This window comes from Gastrolobium bilobum, unplaced genomic scaffold, assembly GCF_033153095.1.
Source record: "Gastrolobium bilobum isolate Gb01-03AN ecotype WA unplaced genomic scaffold, APGP_CSIRO_Gbil_v1 utg44174, whole genome shotgun sequence".
In the NCBI taxonomy this organism is placed as follows: Eukaryota; Viridiplantae; Streptophyta; class Magnoliopsida; order Fabales; family Fabaceae; genus Gastrolobium; species Gastrolobium bilobum.
This window is the reverse complement of record NW_026898386.1, coordinates 27,922-47,459: the sequence shown is the minus strand read 5'-3', so window position 1 is coordinate 47,459 and position 19,538 is coordinate 27,922. Positions and strand designations below refer to the sequence as shown.

Here is a 19,538-nt window from a genome sequence, read left to right as displayed (position 1 = left end):
CCTATTCAATCTCCTCCGGTCACCTTGTTCTCGGAGTACGGCCCGAAGGCTACTCCTTCATTGGAATAGTGGGTGCATTGAGCTTCGCTACCGGAGAAAGGATGAGACTAATCTCCCCTCGAGGAGAGAGGCATGTGCTCTGGCCCCCAAAGATTTTCCAAGAATTTGTTTTTGATTTTATATTTATTGTATTTTATTATATATTTAATTCATGTTGTTAAATATATGACCTATTAATTGAATTGGTGATCCCTTAATCCAATATTCCGACCGGGAAGTTTGATAACACTAAAATTATCTATAAATTTGATGGTCGCTTTGTTAGATACTTAGATATATTGTTGAACTATACTGGTTGATTATGAATTCTTTGGCCTGTGTGAGGCCCTGACTAGATATTGTTTTGTTTATTTCACGTGTACTTGCATTTCTTTGGATCTCTATATTTCTCTGCAAAAATTTCTCTCTTTGAAAGTATAAATTAATATTTTAATGCTTTCTGTTTGACATTAAAATCTTGTCGTGCTATGTTACCTAACTTGTATGCTAGTCGTGTTCTTTTGAGATTGTCAAATCCCGTCGTAAGTCTTCATATAATTTTTCTTTCTGAATGTAACCCCTTACCGCATGAATAGTGATATATATTAAGCTAATTAGATGGAAAGAAAATTTTCTTCAAAAATATAAGGGAATTTATATTAAATACTTATATCCCTGTAAAAGAATATTTCTTTTGATGGTTATATAAGTATTTTACACTATTACAAATTGGTTAATAAATATTTAATATATTTTACACATTTCCTTTTCATTCTTATTCTTGTCTATTTCAATCACTTATATTTTATTTCCCAATTCCTCAAGTTGTGTTTGAATATATTGTTGGAGCGTTGAACCATTCATAGATAAGGATCATATAATCCATACTTTCAAGAAATGATGTACAAATAAATTTTTATATATAATATCTTTCAGTCAAAAACATGTTGATAGCGATTAATAATACAAATCAAATTTTGAGTAAGATCTTTCATATTGATATCAAATTTTAAAATTTTACATCAAATTAAACCATAATTTTTAATTTCCACTAATTAATAATTATAATTTTACCAATTAAATTTATTAATTTATTATTAATTTTCATTATGATAGCTTGATGTCAAATTTTAAAATTTTATCATGAAAGTTATAGTAAATATATTATTCTAAAAAGTATATGAGAATTTATTCTGATTAACGGTAGTTAATGCTGATGTGCCGTCACACGCAGCACTGGATGGAATGGACGGCAGCGATGATAACTTTACTTAGCATCAAATTTCCAAATCAAAAATGGATTCTCTTTCCGCAGAAAAAGTCACGGCGGTGTTTTCTCTTCTCTGTTTGGCATCGGGCAGAGAGTCCACGTATTTTCCTCTTACATTCCGCGCTGTTTTTGCGGGGAACCAAACGCATCCCAAACCTGCATTTTCGAATGTGCATTTGAGTTTCATTTTACTCGCATTTCAGTGTCATTTAGCTTGCGTCACTGAATATAAAATGCTCACCTGAAGAAACACTTCACCTACCTCTTATGCTGCTGCACTGAACCATTACATCGTACGACCCGTCCCTTCCCTGCGTAGCTAGTTCGCGTTTCGTGAGGAAAAGGTGCGTTTCGATCTCAACTTTGCGCTTGTGATTTATGGTTGGATTTTCTTGTTGCATGTTTTCAGGACCGTAATCCTCTGTTGTTTCTCCGATGATGAGTTTCTGAACCCGAAAAGTTATGATCTTTTACTTGATCTTATTGATCTGGGTCTGTCTTTTAGGGTGCCTCTTCTGTTGGTAGCTTCGGTTTTAACTTGAATTTGTTGTGATATGTTGGCTGATTTTGATTTTCATTTCATTTTCTATTAATTAATATGCTTATCTGTGTTTAAATGATTTTTCTTTTGATTATGAGCTTTTTGGGCGTGTTGCATGGTTATGATCTTTTGGGTTTTATTATTTATTTTATTTTATTTTATTGCAAGAATTGCTGGGATAGGGAAATTGCCTTGCAGTTTACTGAAAGAAAATTCTAAATGGTGTCCTTCTTAGCTTGTTTTTGAATTTTGTTTTGATTTTATATGAACGAAGTCCTTGAACTGTGTCTTTCTTTCCCTTTCTTTTGTGCTGAGCAGGTTATAAAAGATGGCTGATGCTGAGGACATTCAACCTCTTGTTGTTGACAATGGAACTGGAATGGTCAAGGTTAGTGCATTTATTATGATTTAAATATGGGTAATTCCTTCAGTTTATAGTGATTAGCACTCCGAATGTTTTATCTTCATGGAAGAATGGGATGGTACTTGTTCTGCTATGGAACAAAGTTTTCATGTGCTTGGCTATTATGAAATACAGTAGTTTTGTTTTATTTCGTCTTCTGATATTTCCTGTGTGTATTTTTTGTCTTGCAGGCTGGTTTTGCAGGTGATGATGCCCCAAGGGCTGTGTTTCCTAGTATTGTTGGGCGACCTCGTCACACGGGTGTTATGGTTGGGATGGGTCAGAAGGATGCTTATGTGGGTGATGAAGCCCAGTCAAAAAGGGGTATACTCACATTGAAGTATCCAATAGAGCATGGTATAGTTAGCAACTGGGATGACATGGAAAAGATTTGGCATCACACATTTTACAATGAGCTCCGTGTTGCCCCTGATGAACACCCAGTTCTTCTCACTGAGGCGCCACTCAATCCCAAGGCCAACAGAGAGAAGATGACCCAAATTATGTTTGAAACCTTCAATGTGCCTGCCATGTATGTTGCCATTCAGGCTGTTTTGTCTCTGTATGCCAGTGGACGCACAACAGGTTTGTTTCTGTACTTGATTTTGTTTTTACTATTTTGTGATCATGGGACTTTGATTGGGCTAGGTCAAATTGGTCAAGTTTTGATGGACATGGATTGGAAATTTGGGGACTAAAACTGGGTTTTGTATATATCATAGTTCTGAAAGTGAAATCCGGACTGGACTTGCTAGTCTGACTGCTTGACCTAGGAGTCAGTCTGGTCTAGCCATCATAACCAGAATTCTGAAATCTGGCCTGGGAACTAGAAAACCAGGCAAACAGCCAAACTGGACGGTGGCTCAGCCAGTTTGAGGGTGAATGAGTGGAGTGACTATTATTTCTCTTTTGTCCGGAATGTTGAAACTTGTGTGTCCCAAGCACAAACTTTACGTAAGCACTAAGCACAGGTTGCGCCATTGGACCAAGGGCCTTATTTTTGTTTATAATGCTGATTTACATATTATATTACCCCACCCTCGCTAGTCGGGGTTTAATGGGGAGTGGTTTATTACTTGTACTCCTGCTTTGATAAATATAATTCCTAGACAATTTCAAGTAGAAAGGAACATTATTATCTTTATATAGAGATATAATGTAAGATATATTTAAATTTATTTAAATCCCAGTTCTACCTTGGTTTAACTACTGTAGAACTATTGAAATTTGAGTTAGTTTCTTGGTTTATTTTATTACTACAGTTGAATTATGTGGTCTGTGTATGATTCCATATCTACAAGGATGCCACATACATGCAATTATACACTGTCTTTAGCTATTATTTTCCTTCCTGGTTTGTGTTGTATTGTTATTGAGCTATTGGTTATATGAACAGGTATTGTGCTTGATTCTGGTGATGGTGTGAGCCACACAGTGCCCATATATGAAGGTTATTCTCTTCCTCATGCTATCCTTAGGTTGGACCTTGCTGGCCGAGATTTAACGGAGTACTTGATGAAAATTCTAACTGAGAGAGGATACTCTTTCACTACCACTGCTGAACGGGAAATTGTACGTGATGTGAAGGAGAAATTAGCTTATGTGGCCCTTGATTTTGAACAAGAAATGGAGACTGCTAAGAGTAGTTCTGCAGTGGAGAAAAGCTACGAATTACCTGATGGACAGGTCATTACAATAGGGTCTGAGAGATTCCGTTGCCCAGAAGTTCTCTTCCAGCCTTCTCTAATTGGTATGGAAGCTACTGGAATCCATGAAACTACGTACAACTCCATCATGAAATGTGATGTTGATATTAGGAAGGATCTATATGGAAATATTGTGCTTAGTGGTGGGTCAACTATGTTTCCTGGCATTGCTGATCGAATGAGTAAGGAAATCACTGCTCTTGCTCCGAGCAGCATGAAAATCAAGGTGGTGGCTCCTCCTGAGAGGAAATACAGTGTCTGGATTGGTGGGTCTATCTTAGCATCACTTAGCACCTTTCAACAGGTTTGTGCTATTGCTTTTCTCGAGAATTTTTCATATATTTTCACCGGTTTTTAATAATCCGTAGGAATGTAGGATGGATCAATATATGAAAGTCATTGCCTTCTTTGTTTTGTTTTATTTAATGCAGATGTGGATCTCCAAGGGTGAATTTGAAGAATCTGGTCCAGCTATTGTTCACCGGAAGTGCTTCTGAGTTCAGAAGTTCTCCATGCTGCTCCCAGTCTTGTGCCATATTTCAGTCAAGTTTGGTTGACTTATTTGATGCTTTGGGGTTTTTTTAGTAGAGGAGATATATCTAGTGTAATGTATGAATCACAGTTTGTAAGGTGGCTATTTATGCAAGAAGGCAATGACTTTCATATATTGATCCATCCTACATTCCTACGGATTATTAAACACCGGATTATTAAACACCGGCGAAAACATATGAAAAATTCTCGAGAAAAGCAATAGCACAAAGGTGCTAAGTGATGCTAAGATAAATTTATTTAAAATTTAAAATATAACATAAAAATAAATTAGTAAAGAAAGTGCAAAGTATATGCATATATACATATATGAAATTTTCATGTGAATTTTATGAACATTTTCATGTGATCTATATGAATATTATTTTATGTGATGTTAATGAAAATTTATTTCATATGATGTTAATGAAAATTTATTTCATGTGATATTAATGAAAATTTATTTCATGTAATCTTTGTGAATACTTTTTTTTATCTTTTATATTTTAATTTGGTTTGAGGCCTATAAACTTTAATTTGCAACTTGGTAGGTCTTACAAGTCGAATTATATTTTTTAGTTTTTTAGTTTTTTATAATAGGTCAGGGTAGACTTATAAATCAAGTCTTTAATAGGTTAATAGGTCAGTATAGGCTCTAAATATTTTACATAGACTTAAGCTATTAAAGCTTGGTCTAACTTGGTCCATTTATACCCCTAGTTGTGACCTGTGAAGAACATCAACGTAGAGGGACAAATTTCACAATTAAAAAGAAACATGGAACAATCAGCAACAAATGTCTAAAATCATTTAAATGACATTGAATCCAGATAAATCATTTAATTAGTGTTTAGATATTTTAAAATTTTTAAAAATACAAAAAAAACAAAGAAGTTGTTAATGAATATGTACAAGAAATTTTCATACTCTATATATATACATATATCTTCATTGATTTTTCTCTTTAACAGTTTTCATTGATTAATCGCCAAAATTCTCATTCCTGTTGTGAAATCAAATACAAATAACTCCAACAAACAATTCAATTCCATTACCAATAGCAACTGTAACTCTACATTAAAGTAATTTTTTTTAAAAAAAGGAAAATGTAAAACAGCACTACATTTTTCAAAGGAAATAAAATCAATAAATACAACCGCACAAAAAAAAAGTTATAAATAAAAAAAAGGGGAATGAATTTCACTCATGTTAAAAACACTTAATAAATAATTATGGTCAGCAAAAACAAAGAATTTCTCTTTTACAAGATTCAAAAATATAAATCATTTTTTTTTTCCGAGCGGACAATATAATTACCAATGCATATTCCAAGAATATGTATTCCTAAAATCTTGAGAAAGGAACAAAACATCGTACCTTGCCACATAAATGGTTAGGTTCCTGGTGGTCTATGCGAATAAGAAAAAAAAAGTTAGAAGAAAACGCTAATTGAAAAAAGATGAAAGAAGAAAAAGAAGAAATTAAGGAGAAATCAATTTGTTATATGATCCTACAAACAAAGCAACTCCAAATCTTCGTCTGTTACCATTGTTACAATTTTAGCTAGGACTAACTTATAATTTTAGTTAGAACCCAATTATAATTACTTATATAATTATAGGGATATATTTTTCTCATGTTGCATGAGACAAGTTGTCTCATGCAACACACACAAAAGTGAGTAGGATCCACTTTTTTCTTTTCTCTCTCTTCTTTCTAGTGGATCCCACTCACTTTTTTATGTGTTGCATGAGACAACTTGTCTCATGCAACATGAGAAAATTATTTCCCATAATTATATATAACAAATAAAATTCATTGAAATGTAGTCGGAACCGAGGCTCCACCAAAATATAATGTTGCTACGCCACTGTGTGGAGTGCATTTTGTTTAAACAAAGATGGCCAAAGTCTAGTAGTTTTTCTTTGTTTGCAATGATTAATTGTTTTTGCCTTCTTTTGGTTTCCATGTGAATTTGTATGATTATGAATTGGAATTAAGAGGTTAGGTAGAGGGTATGCCCCTCGAGATTGTTGGAGCAGGGCAGTCTCGTTTGTTTCGATTTTTGTTTTTATTAGAAATTGTAAAAATATTTTTTTTTTCTGGATTTTAATTTTAAAATTTTATGAGGGAAATGATAAAAATAATATTTTTATGTTTACAATTTTGGCAATATTTTAAAAAGAGAAAATAGAATGAAAACAAGGTTATATGTATGTTATAGGGAAAATTTATTTTTATGTTAATTGAGATAAGTTTTTTTTACACACTCTTTGATAATTGTGTCATTTTTTTTTCTTTTTATTTTTTCAGGTAGTGGAGCTTATAAATTTATTTCTATAATATGAGATAATTTCTTCTTTAACATCATATTAATAAAACTTGTTATTATCTACAGAAATACACGCCAGTTTTTTTTTTTTTTTTTTTTGAAGTGATGTATTGCATCCACTTAACTTTTTAGTCCATTTTGGATCGGAGTTTTTAGAATAGATTTTCCGCATAATATTTACAAAAGTGTCACATCAAATAGATTTTCACCAAATTAGAATTTTTCTCTAGTAAGTTCCGATGGATTCTCGGGGTTCCAAATTGTTTTCTCCCGTCATGACACCATTCCTACTAAGAACTCACAAAACATATGAAAATGAATTATAAGTAGCATAGAACGTTAGTACCAAAAAGAAATATCTATCCTAGACCCATTTCTTCCTCTAATAATCCATATTATCAAGCAAGTAATATGAATCAAAATGATTCCCAGCTACTGCAATCGAAGAACAGCACTGTGACCACACCCAATTTCCTATCGAAGCCTTTCCCTAATTTGGTTCCCAAAACTTAAAGTTACGTTTGGTAGATTTTCTCCTAGTATGATGAAAACAAACTCAGTTAGAACTAGGTATCCAATTGTTGAACGGAGAATATCTTTTTTGAAATTTAGATTTGTTTCTCACTGTTTGTATGCTCGATGAAAACCTATGGTGTCTAATAATCTCTTTGATAAGCCGGGAACTAATCAAATTAATATATAGAGCTTAACATAAAGATTTTAAGCAAAATTCTATACCAACTTCTTTAATTTTGTGGATGATGTTCTCTGTTAATAAAAAATAACCGAAACCTAAGCTACCTTGATTGAAAACAACCTTTTAAGCAAAATTTCATCATTTCTATTCCATGAAAGTAAAACAAACATAGCTGTAAGTAGAAATATAATTTCCACTTAAGTCCAAAGTGCATAACAATGTAATAATAATTTGCCTTTTCAGTAATGAAAGGTTCTTTTCTCTTGATCAGTTAGGTGGAGGGGAATTTGGTTGTACCTCAAATAAGCATCCATGAAGGAGAGGAGCTGAAATCTAGAATAGTAGTCCACTAACTGATTTATGCTTGACATGGGATAAGAGTACTTGGAGCAAACTTTGTTCAAATCTGTATAGTTTACACATACTTGTCATTTGCCTCTTGACTTTTTTACCAAGATCACATTGGAGAGCCAGATGTATATTGATCTCTCTAATAAAGCCAGTCTTCGATAACTCCTTGGCATGTTCCTCTATTGCCTATATATGTTCACGGTCGATCTTCCTTTTTCTTTTGAGAGATGGGTTGGGCACCTGGATGGACAGAAAGACGATGACAACAATATTGGGGACGATACCAGATATATCAGAGGACTTCCAGATGAAAGGAAAATACTGGAAAATTGGTATTATCAACGGCAATTTCGAGTATGCCGGTTACTCCAGAAAATATTCATGCGAAGGAAGAAGAAGTTGTTACAACAATGTTCAATACCCTCCTCTGATGGTCCCTACTATGGTTATATGGTGAAACAGAATTGTAAATGCCTAAGAATTATATGATGGGCTTGGTATGCCAAAAGCCCATTTACATTATTTAAGTGTAATGTCCTAACATAATGGACTATATTTAACAAGCCCAATATCACTTCTTTCAGTCAACTTAGTCACAACTCAGCCACGTGTTGGTGTTATGAAGTCCTCAAGCCACTGAGGTGCCTTCCTCTGTCTTCTTTCCGTTCTAACAACTCCACGCGTCTGTGAAGCTGTCTCCTTCTCCATCTCTTGGTCAGCAATGGTGCTCATCTCCTTGCTGGTGTTCCCTTCCTTAAAAGGAGGGTGCCTGGTGTTCATCTCATGGGACGGTGGGTGCCTATCAGTTCCCTTACCCCTTGAAGACAAGATCTTGTCCTCAAGATCAAAGGTTGGGAAGGCCTGGCAGAACTCATCGTAGGAGATCCAAGTGGCGTCTTCTAACGGTAGCCCCATCCACTGTACAAGGAGTTGCAAAATCTCCTCTTTCCCGTGTTGGAGGACGCGGGTACGAAGCACTGCGACAAGCGTGGTGATGGGGTGGTTATCCCAACTTACAGGGGGAAGTGGTGTGGCATGAAAGGACTGGTTCTGACGAAACGGCTTAAGCAGTGAGACGTGGAACACTGGATGAATACGAGATTGTGCCGGCAATTGCAATCTGTAGGCTACCTGCCCTAGACGTTCAATGATGGGAAAAGGACCATAGAAGCGACGCCTCAGCTTGGAGAAGGAGTGATTGCGGACGGAGCGCTGACGGTAGGGCTGCAGCTTAACCAGGACAGGGTCTCCCACCTGAAACTGGACATCTCTTCTGCTTTTGTCCGCCTGAGCCTTCATTCGCTGGCGAGTCCGATGCAAGGTTTCCCGGAGCTAACGTATCACTGTGTCTCGACGGGTTAATAACTCGTCAACAGCTTCTACCGATGAAGCAGTACCCTCATATGGTGGGATGATGGGAGGGCTTCGGCCATACACAATCTGAAAGGGAGAAGCCCCAATCGAGGAATGGTATGCGGTGTTGTAAGAAAACTCCGCCCAAGGAAGGTAATGTGCCCATTGCCTTGGTGATTCCATTGTATAACAGCGTAAATATTGCTCAAAACCCCTGTTTGTAACTTCTGTTTGGCCATCTGACTCAGGGTGGTGGGCGGTGCTATAACAAAGCTTGGTGCCACTTAGACGAGCCAATTCCGCCCAGAATTTGCTAACAAAAATACTATCCCTGTCAGATACAATGGAACGAGGAATGCCGTGTAACCGACAAATGTTTTCTGCAAAGACTGATGCAATTTTTGTTGCTGTGAAATTCGGTGGTAGAGCGATGAAATGGGCGTACTTGGAGAGTCGATCGACGACTACCAATATTGCCGTTTTCCCTTCTGAATTTGGAAGTCCCGTGATGAAATCCATGGACAGCTCCTCCCAAATTGCTAGCAGTACCGGTAGAGGTTGAAGGAGGCCTGCGGGTGATAGGGGCTGGTACTTCGTTGCTTGGCAGATGGGACATATCCTAACAAACTCCTGGACGTCACTCTTCAGGTTGGGCCAATAGTATATGGGAAGTATCCTCTGTAATGTCTTCTTCACTCCTCTGTGCCCTCCAATTAGAGATGAATGAAATTCATGAAGGATGACCCTACGCAGCTCAGACTTTGAGGCCAGTGTGATCCTTCCCTTAAAGAGTATAAGCCCTTCTCTCACCGTGTAATGCTCATAGCCATCAGCTCCTTTTTCGATCTTGTCTTTTAACTGTCTCAATTCTGCATTATTCTGAACCTCTGTTTTAATTTGTGCAATCAGGTTAGGAGTAACCATGGTGATGGCCAGTGTACATGCATCTTCTGTTGACGTTGCTAATTCCCCTTCTGATTGTCGAGACAAGGAATCGGCTACCTTGTTGGATGCACCAGGATAGTACTCAATGGTATAATCAAAACCCAGTAGCTTGACTAAGAAGCGTTGCTGCTCAGGGGTCTGTATAACTTGCCCCATCATCTCTTTGATACTCCTCTGGTCGGTCCGAATAATGAATGGCCCTCCTAGTAGATACTGCCTCCACTTGGACACACCTTCGGTGATAGCAAACATTTCCCGCACATAGGTGGAGGCTTGTTGCATCTTAGGATTGAGTTTCTTACTGAAGTAGGCAATTGGCCGATTATCTTGGCTTAAGACTGCCCCCACCCCAAACCCAGAAGCATCTGTAGTCAGAATAAATTTCTTAGTGAAATCTGGGAGTGCTAACACTGGCGGATTCGACAAGGATGCCTTGAGGTCTAACATGGCTTGCTCGGCCCTATCATTCCAAATAAAGGCATCCCTGTGTAATAAGGCAGTCAAGGGAGCCGCAATATGAGAAAAACCGCGAACAAATTTGCGGTAATAGCCAACCAACCCCAAGAATCCGCGCAGCTGTTTAATGGTGGTGGGTTTATTCCACTCCATGATAGCCTTGATCTTGCCCACATCTGGCCGAACCCCATTAGCATCCACCAGGTGACCTAGATAGTCCACTTCCTCCCTAGCAAATGCACATTTGGATTTCTTGGCATACAATTGATGTTGCCTAAGACAATCCATGACCTTCCTCAAGTGTCCTACATGCTCCCACATTGATTTACTGTATATCAGTATGTCATCAAAGAACACGATGACAAATTTGCGTAGGAACTCTTTCAGAACTGAGTTCATAATACCCTGAAATGTGGCTGGGGCATTGGTGAGCCCAAAGGGCATAACCACAAACTCATAATGTCCTTGATGAGTCCTAAACGCTGTTTTGTAAACATCTTCTGGTGCCATTCTAATCTGATGGTACCCCGAACGTAGATCCATTTTTTAGAAGATCACTGCTCCAGTAAGTTCATCCAACATCTCATCCACTGTAGGTATTGGGAATCGGTTGGGTATGGTAACTTGATTGAGGGCTCGATAATCAACACAGAACCTCCATGTCCCATCCTTTTTCTTCACCAATAAGGCTGGGGATGAAAAGGGACTCAAGCTTGGTCGAATAACACCTGTATCAAGCATGTCTTTTACCATTTTTTCAATTTCAAATTTTTGAAAATAAGGGTACCTGTATGGTCTAACATTTACTGCCTTGGTGTCAGGTTCAAGATGAATTCTGTGGTCCTCCAATCTTACTGGTGGTAACTGCTTGGGTGTAGCAAAAATATCTTCATATTCTTCCAACACAGCTTGTTTGGCAGAATGACACTGCTGGTCAGTATGTGGTTCATTGGGAGACTGGAGTTCTACGGCCTGCAACTAAAAATAAGTGGCTACAGCATTGGAATTGTTGAGCCGACGCAACTGATGTAATTCTATTGGCTCCACCTGTATCCTCGGTTCTCCATGCAACTCAATCAATTTGCCTTCCTTTGTAAATTTCAGGACCAGCTGCTTGTAATTGGTAGTCACATCTCCAAATTTCGATAACCACTGCACTCCTAATACTACTTATGCCCCTTGGATAGGAAGGACAAAAAGATCAGAAAAAAATTTGTGCCCTTGCAAGTCTAACCCAACCCGATGGCAAACCCCTTTACACATTAAACTAGCTCCATTCCCTACCAGCACTTTAAACTGAGTAACTGGTTGCACCTCCAATCCCAGAAATTTGACCATCCTTTCCTGTACAAAATTATGTGTAGAACCTCCATCCACTAAAACCTGTACCGGAAGTTTGTTGATGGTCCCCTTTCAATCTCAGGGTGCTAGAAGAATATTGCCCATCCATAGCATGCAAGCTGATGCCAGGTGATTCTTCCTCACCCCCAATCTTTTCATTTGTGACTTCAATTTCTTCTTCCTTGTCATCTTCCTCATCTCCTTGAATAAGCAGCAAAAACATGTTTCCTTTGCAGACATGGCTTCTGCTGAATTTTTCATCACAATAATAACAGAGTCCTTTTTCCCTTTTTTCCATCATTTCAGCAGCTGAAAGACGCTTGATGGGGACGGTGTTCCGTGACGGTCCAGCAGGATTTGTTATACCCTTTGATGGAGTGGGTAACAGGCCTGGTTGGTTCACCATTGCAGGACTATGGTTTGTATTTTTCTGGTACCCATATCGTGTTGGAGCTCGGTCATTCAGTTTATCCTCCACCACCTTAGCCAGTTCAATTGCATTTCCTAATGATTCTGGAAAATGTAGTCGGACTTCCTTTCGTATCTCAGACTTGAGTCCATTTTCAAAGTAACTTTGTAAGGTAAGATCGTCTATACCAATGATCTGATTTGATAGCTGTTTAAATTTCCTCTGATAATCTTCGTCTGTGAAATTCTGGGTTAACCTTCCTAATTCTCCTCTGAGATCCCTATACTTGGAAGGAGCAAATCGTGAGCGCAAGGTTGTAACAAATGCATCCCAAGTGGTTAATCGCTGACTCCGTTCCATCCAATGGAACCATTCTTCGGCTGCACCATCCATTTGAAAGGATGTCAGTGTGAGCTTATCATCGTCGGGTAGGTTGTGGAATCCATAAAATTGCTGAATCTTGTGGATCCAGGGTTCCGGGTTTCGTCCAGCGAAACGAGGCATCGAGAACTTCACTGACTTGTAAGCATTATTGCCGAAAAAAGTACTCAACCCTTCAGTCTGAGGACGTTCACTTTTGCCTTCTGATTTATTTTTCTGGTTTTGATCTAATTTAGCTTCCATTAATGTCAGTTTGAGGTTCATGCCTTTGAGTAATTCTCCTAAGGCACTGAACTGCTCATCGTGTCGTGTAAGTCGAGCAATGCATTCCTCCATCAGATTTGTTTTCACCGCTGAGCGAGTTCCCTCCGCCATGTATGATGTGGAAGTTTCTCTCAATGAACTGCACCAAATTGATAGAGTCTACAGTCTAAAGCACAATTACTGAAAGGAAAATACTGGAAAATTGGTATTATCAACGGCAATTTCGAGTATGCCGGTTACTCCAGAAAATATTCATGCGAAGGAAGAAGAAATTGTTACAACAATGTTCAATACCCTCCTCTGATGGTCCCTACTATGGTTATATGGTGAAACAGAATTGTAAATGCCTAAGAATTATATGATGGGCTTGGTATGCCAAAAGCCCATTTACATTATTTAAGTGTAATGTCCTAACATAATGGACTATATTTAACAAGCCCAATATCACTTCTTTCAGTCAACTTAGTCACAACTCAGCCACGTGTTGGTGTTATGAAGTCCTCAAGCCACTGAGGTGCCTTTCTCTGTCTTCTTTCCGTTCTAACAACTCCACGCGTCTGTGAAGCTGTCTCCTTCTCCATCTCTTGGTCAGCAATGGTGCTCATCTCCTTGCTGGTGTTCCCTTCCTTAAAAGGAGGGTGCCTGGTGTTCATCTCATGGGACGGTGGGTGCCTATCAATCTTTATTCTCCTTTAGGAAAGCCACTAGCCTCTCTCTAAGGCCGGGTTCCAAGCTCTTTCCATTGTTTATGTAATGTTCAGACTTTTCTCCCATGACTAAGTTCTCTAGCTCGCTCTCAAGTTCAAGTCTTGGGAGCTTATCAACTTCTTGGATATTTAGCTCGACCATCATGTCTAGCTAGCTTCTTAGTGGGCTTGACTGACTTGCTCTTTTCTTTTTCTTTTTTTAATCTTTTCACCATGTTAGATCCAGGGTGGTGATCAGGACGAATCACCTTCATTGATCATCAGTGTCTCATAGTAACAGGTTCACAACTCCATTTAGTCATTATGACTTCGTTCTTGGATTCTACCAGCTTTAAGTTCTGGTGATTGATTGAGATGAGCATGTCTTATTTGTGAATTGTAGGTTGCCAATGATTACATTGTAGGACGATGGACAATCCACTATGATGAAACACATACGCCCAGACTTGAAAGCATCTTTAGAACTAAAAAGTCCGAGGTGCATTTTCCATTGTAGCCAATGAACTTGACTTTGCAGGGCTTGAAAAACAATCCTTTAAGCAAAATTTCATCATATCTATTCCATGAAAGTAAAACAAACATAGCCATACAATAAAAGTAAAAATATAATTTCCATTCTAATAAATTTCTGATTGATAAATTTTCTTAAACATTTTATGGGTCCACTTACTAGGTAACTATGCAATATAAAGAGGGGTCCTATTACAAGGTAAAAGAGAGAAAAGGAAAAATATAAATTTCATTGATTATGGTTATTAATTTGTACAATGAGTGAGCTCTTATATAGAAGAGCATAACAGAGAAAGATCTAGAATATCATTAAAATACTAAACTACCCTTATACTTAATATCTAATACTCCCCCCTCAAGATGGAGAGTGAACAAAGAGAACTTTCATCTTGAACAAGAAAAATCAAGAAAACATAATAACCAAATAACATGAGCATCAGCCAGTAAAGAAACAGTGCTGGAATGGACATCAGCTATAATGTGCTGGGATTGACATCAGCAAAGGAAGGAAGGGCTGGGATGGACATCAGCAACCTAATATGAACTGCCGCGATGGACATCGGCAAAATCAACTGTTCTGAAATGAAATTCAGCAACATGATCAATGCTCCTGCTGAATAAGAAGCCAAAATAAAGCCAAAACAATGGCAGAAATAAACCACATACAAGTCAAATCAGACTGGAATAACACCACAAATATATGTGGGAATAAAATCTAAGTGGCGAAATACAAGCCAGAAACAGTACATCAAAAAAATAAAAAAAATAAAATAAAAAATTATAATGATGCATTGCAGTTAAATCCATGAGCTCCAAGGATCTTCATGGACCTGCAAAATGAGAAGTGAAAGAGAACAAGAAGATAGATCTGAAAATAAGAATATATCAGAGACCCAACAAAGGTGGACGATAACTAAGAAGAAAAAAAAATGGCAAGACAAAAAAAAAACGCAGATCAGAAAAGAAAAGACCGGAGAAGAAAAACACAGATCTGAAAAGTGAACGATCTGGAACAACGGTCAGAGAGTTGGATGATGTGGCCGGAGAATGAGACACGGTCGGAGATGATTACCGGAACAGAAGAAGACGCAGCCGAAAAAGAGAAGGACATGGCCGGAAGAAGACATAAACGCAGATCTGAAAACTGGGTGTGACCGGCCGGAGATTCAACGGTGACCGACCGAAAATAAAGGGGAATATCTTAACTGTAGCACAATGGTCCACTGGAAGTAATAATAAAAGATGATTTATCGCACGACGGTCCTTTAGATTTGGGTCGTTGGAATGTTTGTGGGGTTGGATGAGAATATACCAATGGAAGGAATAATAAAAGACTAGCTTAACTGTAGCAGCAATTAAGTAAGAAAAAGAAAAGAAAGGAATCGGAAAATTCAAAAGAGTGAACCAGAAGAAGGAAGGAAGGGGGAAAGGTTCAGATGCAAAGGAGATCTGGAAGAAAAGGGGAGAAAAGATACAGAAGCAAAGGAAGCACAGATCTGGAAAAATAAAAGACTCAAAAAAATCGATGAAGAGAAAACTAAAAAAAAAATGGTCGCAGCGGAAGCTCCATTCATGGAGGATAAAAATGTTCTGATACCATATTAGGAGGTAAAAGAGAGAAAAGGAAAAATATAAATTTCATTGTTTGTGGTTATTAATTTGTACAATGAGTGAGCTCTTATATAGAAGAGCATAACAGAGAAAAATCTAGAATATCATTAAAATATTAAACTACCCTTATACTTAATATCTAATAATCTAGAATCCATTGGCCATTCCAAGGGGAAAGTGCAAAGAATTTCAAAATATCTTCTCTTCTAAACTTTATTAATTTTCACCCAGTACTGTTGACACTCACATACCCCTCCCCCCCCCCCCTCCAACATATTATGGGTCCAAACATATAGTGCTTATAACCAACAAGAGAAAGAAAGGGATAGAGGGGCAACTAGGTTTGCTGAAGTTTAACCATACAACTACGGACAGCTTATCGAGGATTGTCAACTTATTCGAGTTATGCAATTTTCATTCGCAATATGCAAGAATACCGAATTGGTTTTGCTTACCAGATGTGGCCTATTGTCCTTGATCACAATAAAATATATAACTATAGTACTATAGTAGATAAATCATTATGAAAAGTGTCATTTTCATGCTCATTTACCTTTATGACCACCTTCAATGCTGTAGCTTAAGTTCCATTCTACAATTTGAAGGGTTCGAATTCATAAAGAAAATTTTCTATATGAATATATGTGTTTATTTGGTTATGGAGGAGTGTTAAAACAAAAATAAAACTAGTCATATGACTTTCACCCAATAGCTTATATTTTTGGGAGAATTAACTGTATGGTAAGTGATGTACTTACGGTTGACTCGGTGTATATAGCCCAACCTGGTTCAAGAAACTCGGAGTCAACCAGAATTGTGACCCAATAAGTATAGCTCAATCGTGAAAAAGAGAAGTAATTTAAAATATAACAAATTACAATCAAATTCAAGTCTAAAGGGAGAACATATATGATTTTGATTTGTTTGGCAAGATTTGAGATCTAAGATTTGGAACACATTTTAATGATTTAATTGCAATTATTTATTTATTTTTAGAAGTTAATTATCGTTATATTTATTTTTAGGAATTTTTCTTATTTTTAGTATTGTAGATTTTGAATTTTGGATCAATTTGTAATTAGTCTATAAAAGATTGCTTATGACCCTTATTGTAAGGGTTGGATTTTATTATTTTGATAATTAGAAATTGAGAACTGAAGGGTTACTCTTTTGTAAAATCTCAGCTTTCTGTTTAGCCACTTTTTCTATGCGCTTTTGGCATCATTTGGTATCAGAGCACTAGGTTGCCTTCAACTAATGACTGAACAGAATCGTAGAGGTCTTGGATGACGGAGTCGTGAAGGCAAGGGATGTGGATTCGTTCCTAAAGAAGACAGACAACCGCATCAGATAGATCCGCAAGACATAGAAAATGAAGAGCTCAGAAGGTGGATCCAGGATTTGAATCAACAACTTGAACATGCGTTAGACAAAGTTTTGGAGCGACTACTTGTGTTAGCGCAGAGCAAGAAAATCCAAGATTTGAAGCAGCAACTCGTGCGAACATATAGTGAGAAAATTCAAGTTTTGAAGCGACAACTTGTGAAGGCGCAAAACATGAAAATCCAAGATAGATTTGGAGCGACGACTTGCGAGAATAAAGTTTGACGTTCAATCCGAAGAAGGAATAGAATCAGATTGGAGCCCAGGCCAAAAAATTATATGTGTATTTATTTTTCTTAATTTTTGTTAGTTCATATTACAATATATTTAAATTATATTAAATAGAAAACACCTGAGCAGAGAGAGCATAAAAAAGAGTTATAATTTTATTAAATATATTTTAATTTTTTTATATAAGTGGAAATGGAACAGATAACTTAACACAACTTACCCAAATCTCTCACCAAATATTTTTTAATTTTTTGGTAGGACCAAATTACAAATTTTAGCCCGGGCCAAATTATAATTAATTATATAGTTATACATGATAAGTACAATTTATTAAAATTTAGCCCGGGCCAAAGCCATCCCCAGCCACCATGTGGCTCCGCCACTGCAGAGAGTGCATATGATAACGACGAGGAGGACGTCAATCCTTTGAGTATTCTAAACTAGGTACGGAATTGGAAAGTACGACCTGAAAATCAGTCCACTTTTCAAGATATCAAGATGTAAATTAACATTTCTAACTTTGAAGTTTATGATCATAACATATTTTATTATGATAATCCAGTCTATAATAAATTTGAAGGAAAATAAGATGATAAAGATCTAATAGAGGAAGAATTATCAATTGAATTTTTACCAAGAGATTGGTATTAGTGAAGATGAAGAAGATTAAAGGATGAATCTTTTCTTAGTAGGAGAGAATAATGCACTTACGGCATGACCCATTGAATATGGCCCAACCATTGGTTCAAGAAACTCGGAGTCAATCATAATTGTGGCTCAATAAATATGGCTCAATTGTGAAAATGAGCAGTAATTTGAAATATAACAAATTATAATCAAATTCAAATCCAAAGGAAGCATCATATATAATTCTGATTTGTTTGGCAAAAAAAGAAAGCAACATATTTGGCATGATTTGGGACGTGTGTTGAATGATTTAATTGTAATTATTTATTTATTTTTAGAATTTAATTATCGTTATATTTATTTTTATAAATTTTTCTTATTTTTATGATTTTAGATTTTGAATTTTAGATTTTGGATTAATTTATAATTAATCTATAAAAGGGTGCTTATGACCCCCTTATTAGGGGTTGAATTTTATTATTATAAAAATTAGAAATTGGGAACTAGAGAGTCATTCTTTTGTAAAATTTCAACTTTCTGTTCAGCTATTTTATCTATGTGCTTATAGCATCAGTAAATATTGAACTTTAGATTATTTGGTCATTAGCTCATATCATATCATACAATTAATTCTCTTAAAAACTTGATCCGTTAAGTGAAGTTACAATATGACGGGCGGAGGAGGTGTATGTGCTTGTATCCTATGTTGCATCGACACTGATACGGGAAACGAGATACGATACGACATGACACTTTCGATACGTTAATTCTAAAAAATGCTAGATTTTGACACGTTTTGATATTACATAATATTTTTAATTTGTGTAGTGTATATTAATTTAATATTCAATAATTGAACAAAAAAAATGAAGATAAACTTATAATATCTAAATTTTACAAATAAATCTAGGATATCTTATATATTATATTAAACTCAATAAAATTGTAATCATAATATAACGAATCTAATAGTTAGAATTAAAAATGCAACGCAATGCAATCTTCGAATCTTTTTTTTTAATATCTACAACGCGTGTTGAAGTGTGGGATAGAGTCAGAGTATCGAAATGACATGTCAAATATTTTGAAATATCGGAACATGATAGCTTGTACCCAATAGAGGTATCTTGTTTACTCGTATTCTTTTTGCCATCTTTACTGAATCTGCTTGTTTTCATGAGTCAGAATCGAAGCATGGTGAAACCAAAGGCTTTTGCTCAAATTGGGCCTAGCCCATCCCCTGTCCAGCCCCTTAACGATAGTCCATATATGGCAGCAGTTCATAAAATATGGGCTTATTTTTTACAAAGATCTTATTTAATAATATATTTATTGGATTGATCTTAGTTTAAATATACAATTAGGCCCAAAAGTATGAGAGAATATATAACGAATATGTGATGGGAAAATTGTATTTATATTTGACTTTATAATATAAATTTTTGTAATT

The 19,538-nt window shown here is 36.5% G+C and overlaps 1 protein-coding gene across 2 annotated transcripts; it reads left to right on the top strand.

Annotated features, from left to right (window-relative positions):
* Positions 1 to 657: 657 nt before the first annotated feature.
* LOC133315613 (actin-101-like) lies at positions 658 to 4,673 on the top strand. Of its 2 annotated transcripts, none has more exons than XM_061517265.1 (5): positions 658 to 674; positions 2,202 to 2,238; positions 2,445 to 2,838; positions 3,650 to 4,263; positions 4,391 to 4,673. In XM_061517265.1, exons 1-5 carry the CDS (start codon positions 658 to 660, stop codon positions 4,454 to 4,456), a joined length of 1,128 nt encoding a protein of 375 aa, XP_061373249.1. In that variant the 3' UTR covers positions 4,457 to 4,673. The 2 variants fall into 2 exon arrangements, with proteins under 2 accessions (XP_061373249.1, XP_061373248.1); XM_061517264.1 differs by lacking the exon at positions 658 to 674 and adding an exon at positions 1,539 to 1,653 and having other exon boundaries at positions 2,169 to 2,238; positions 4,391 to 4,672.
* Positions 4,674 to 19,538: the final 14,865 nt, after the last annotated feature.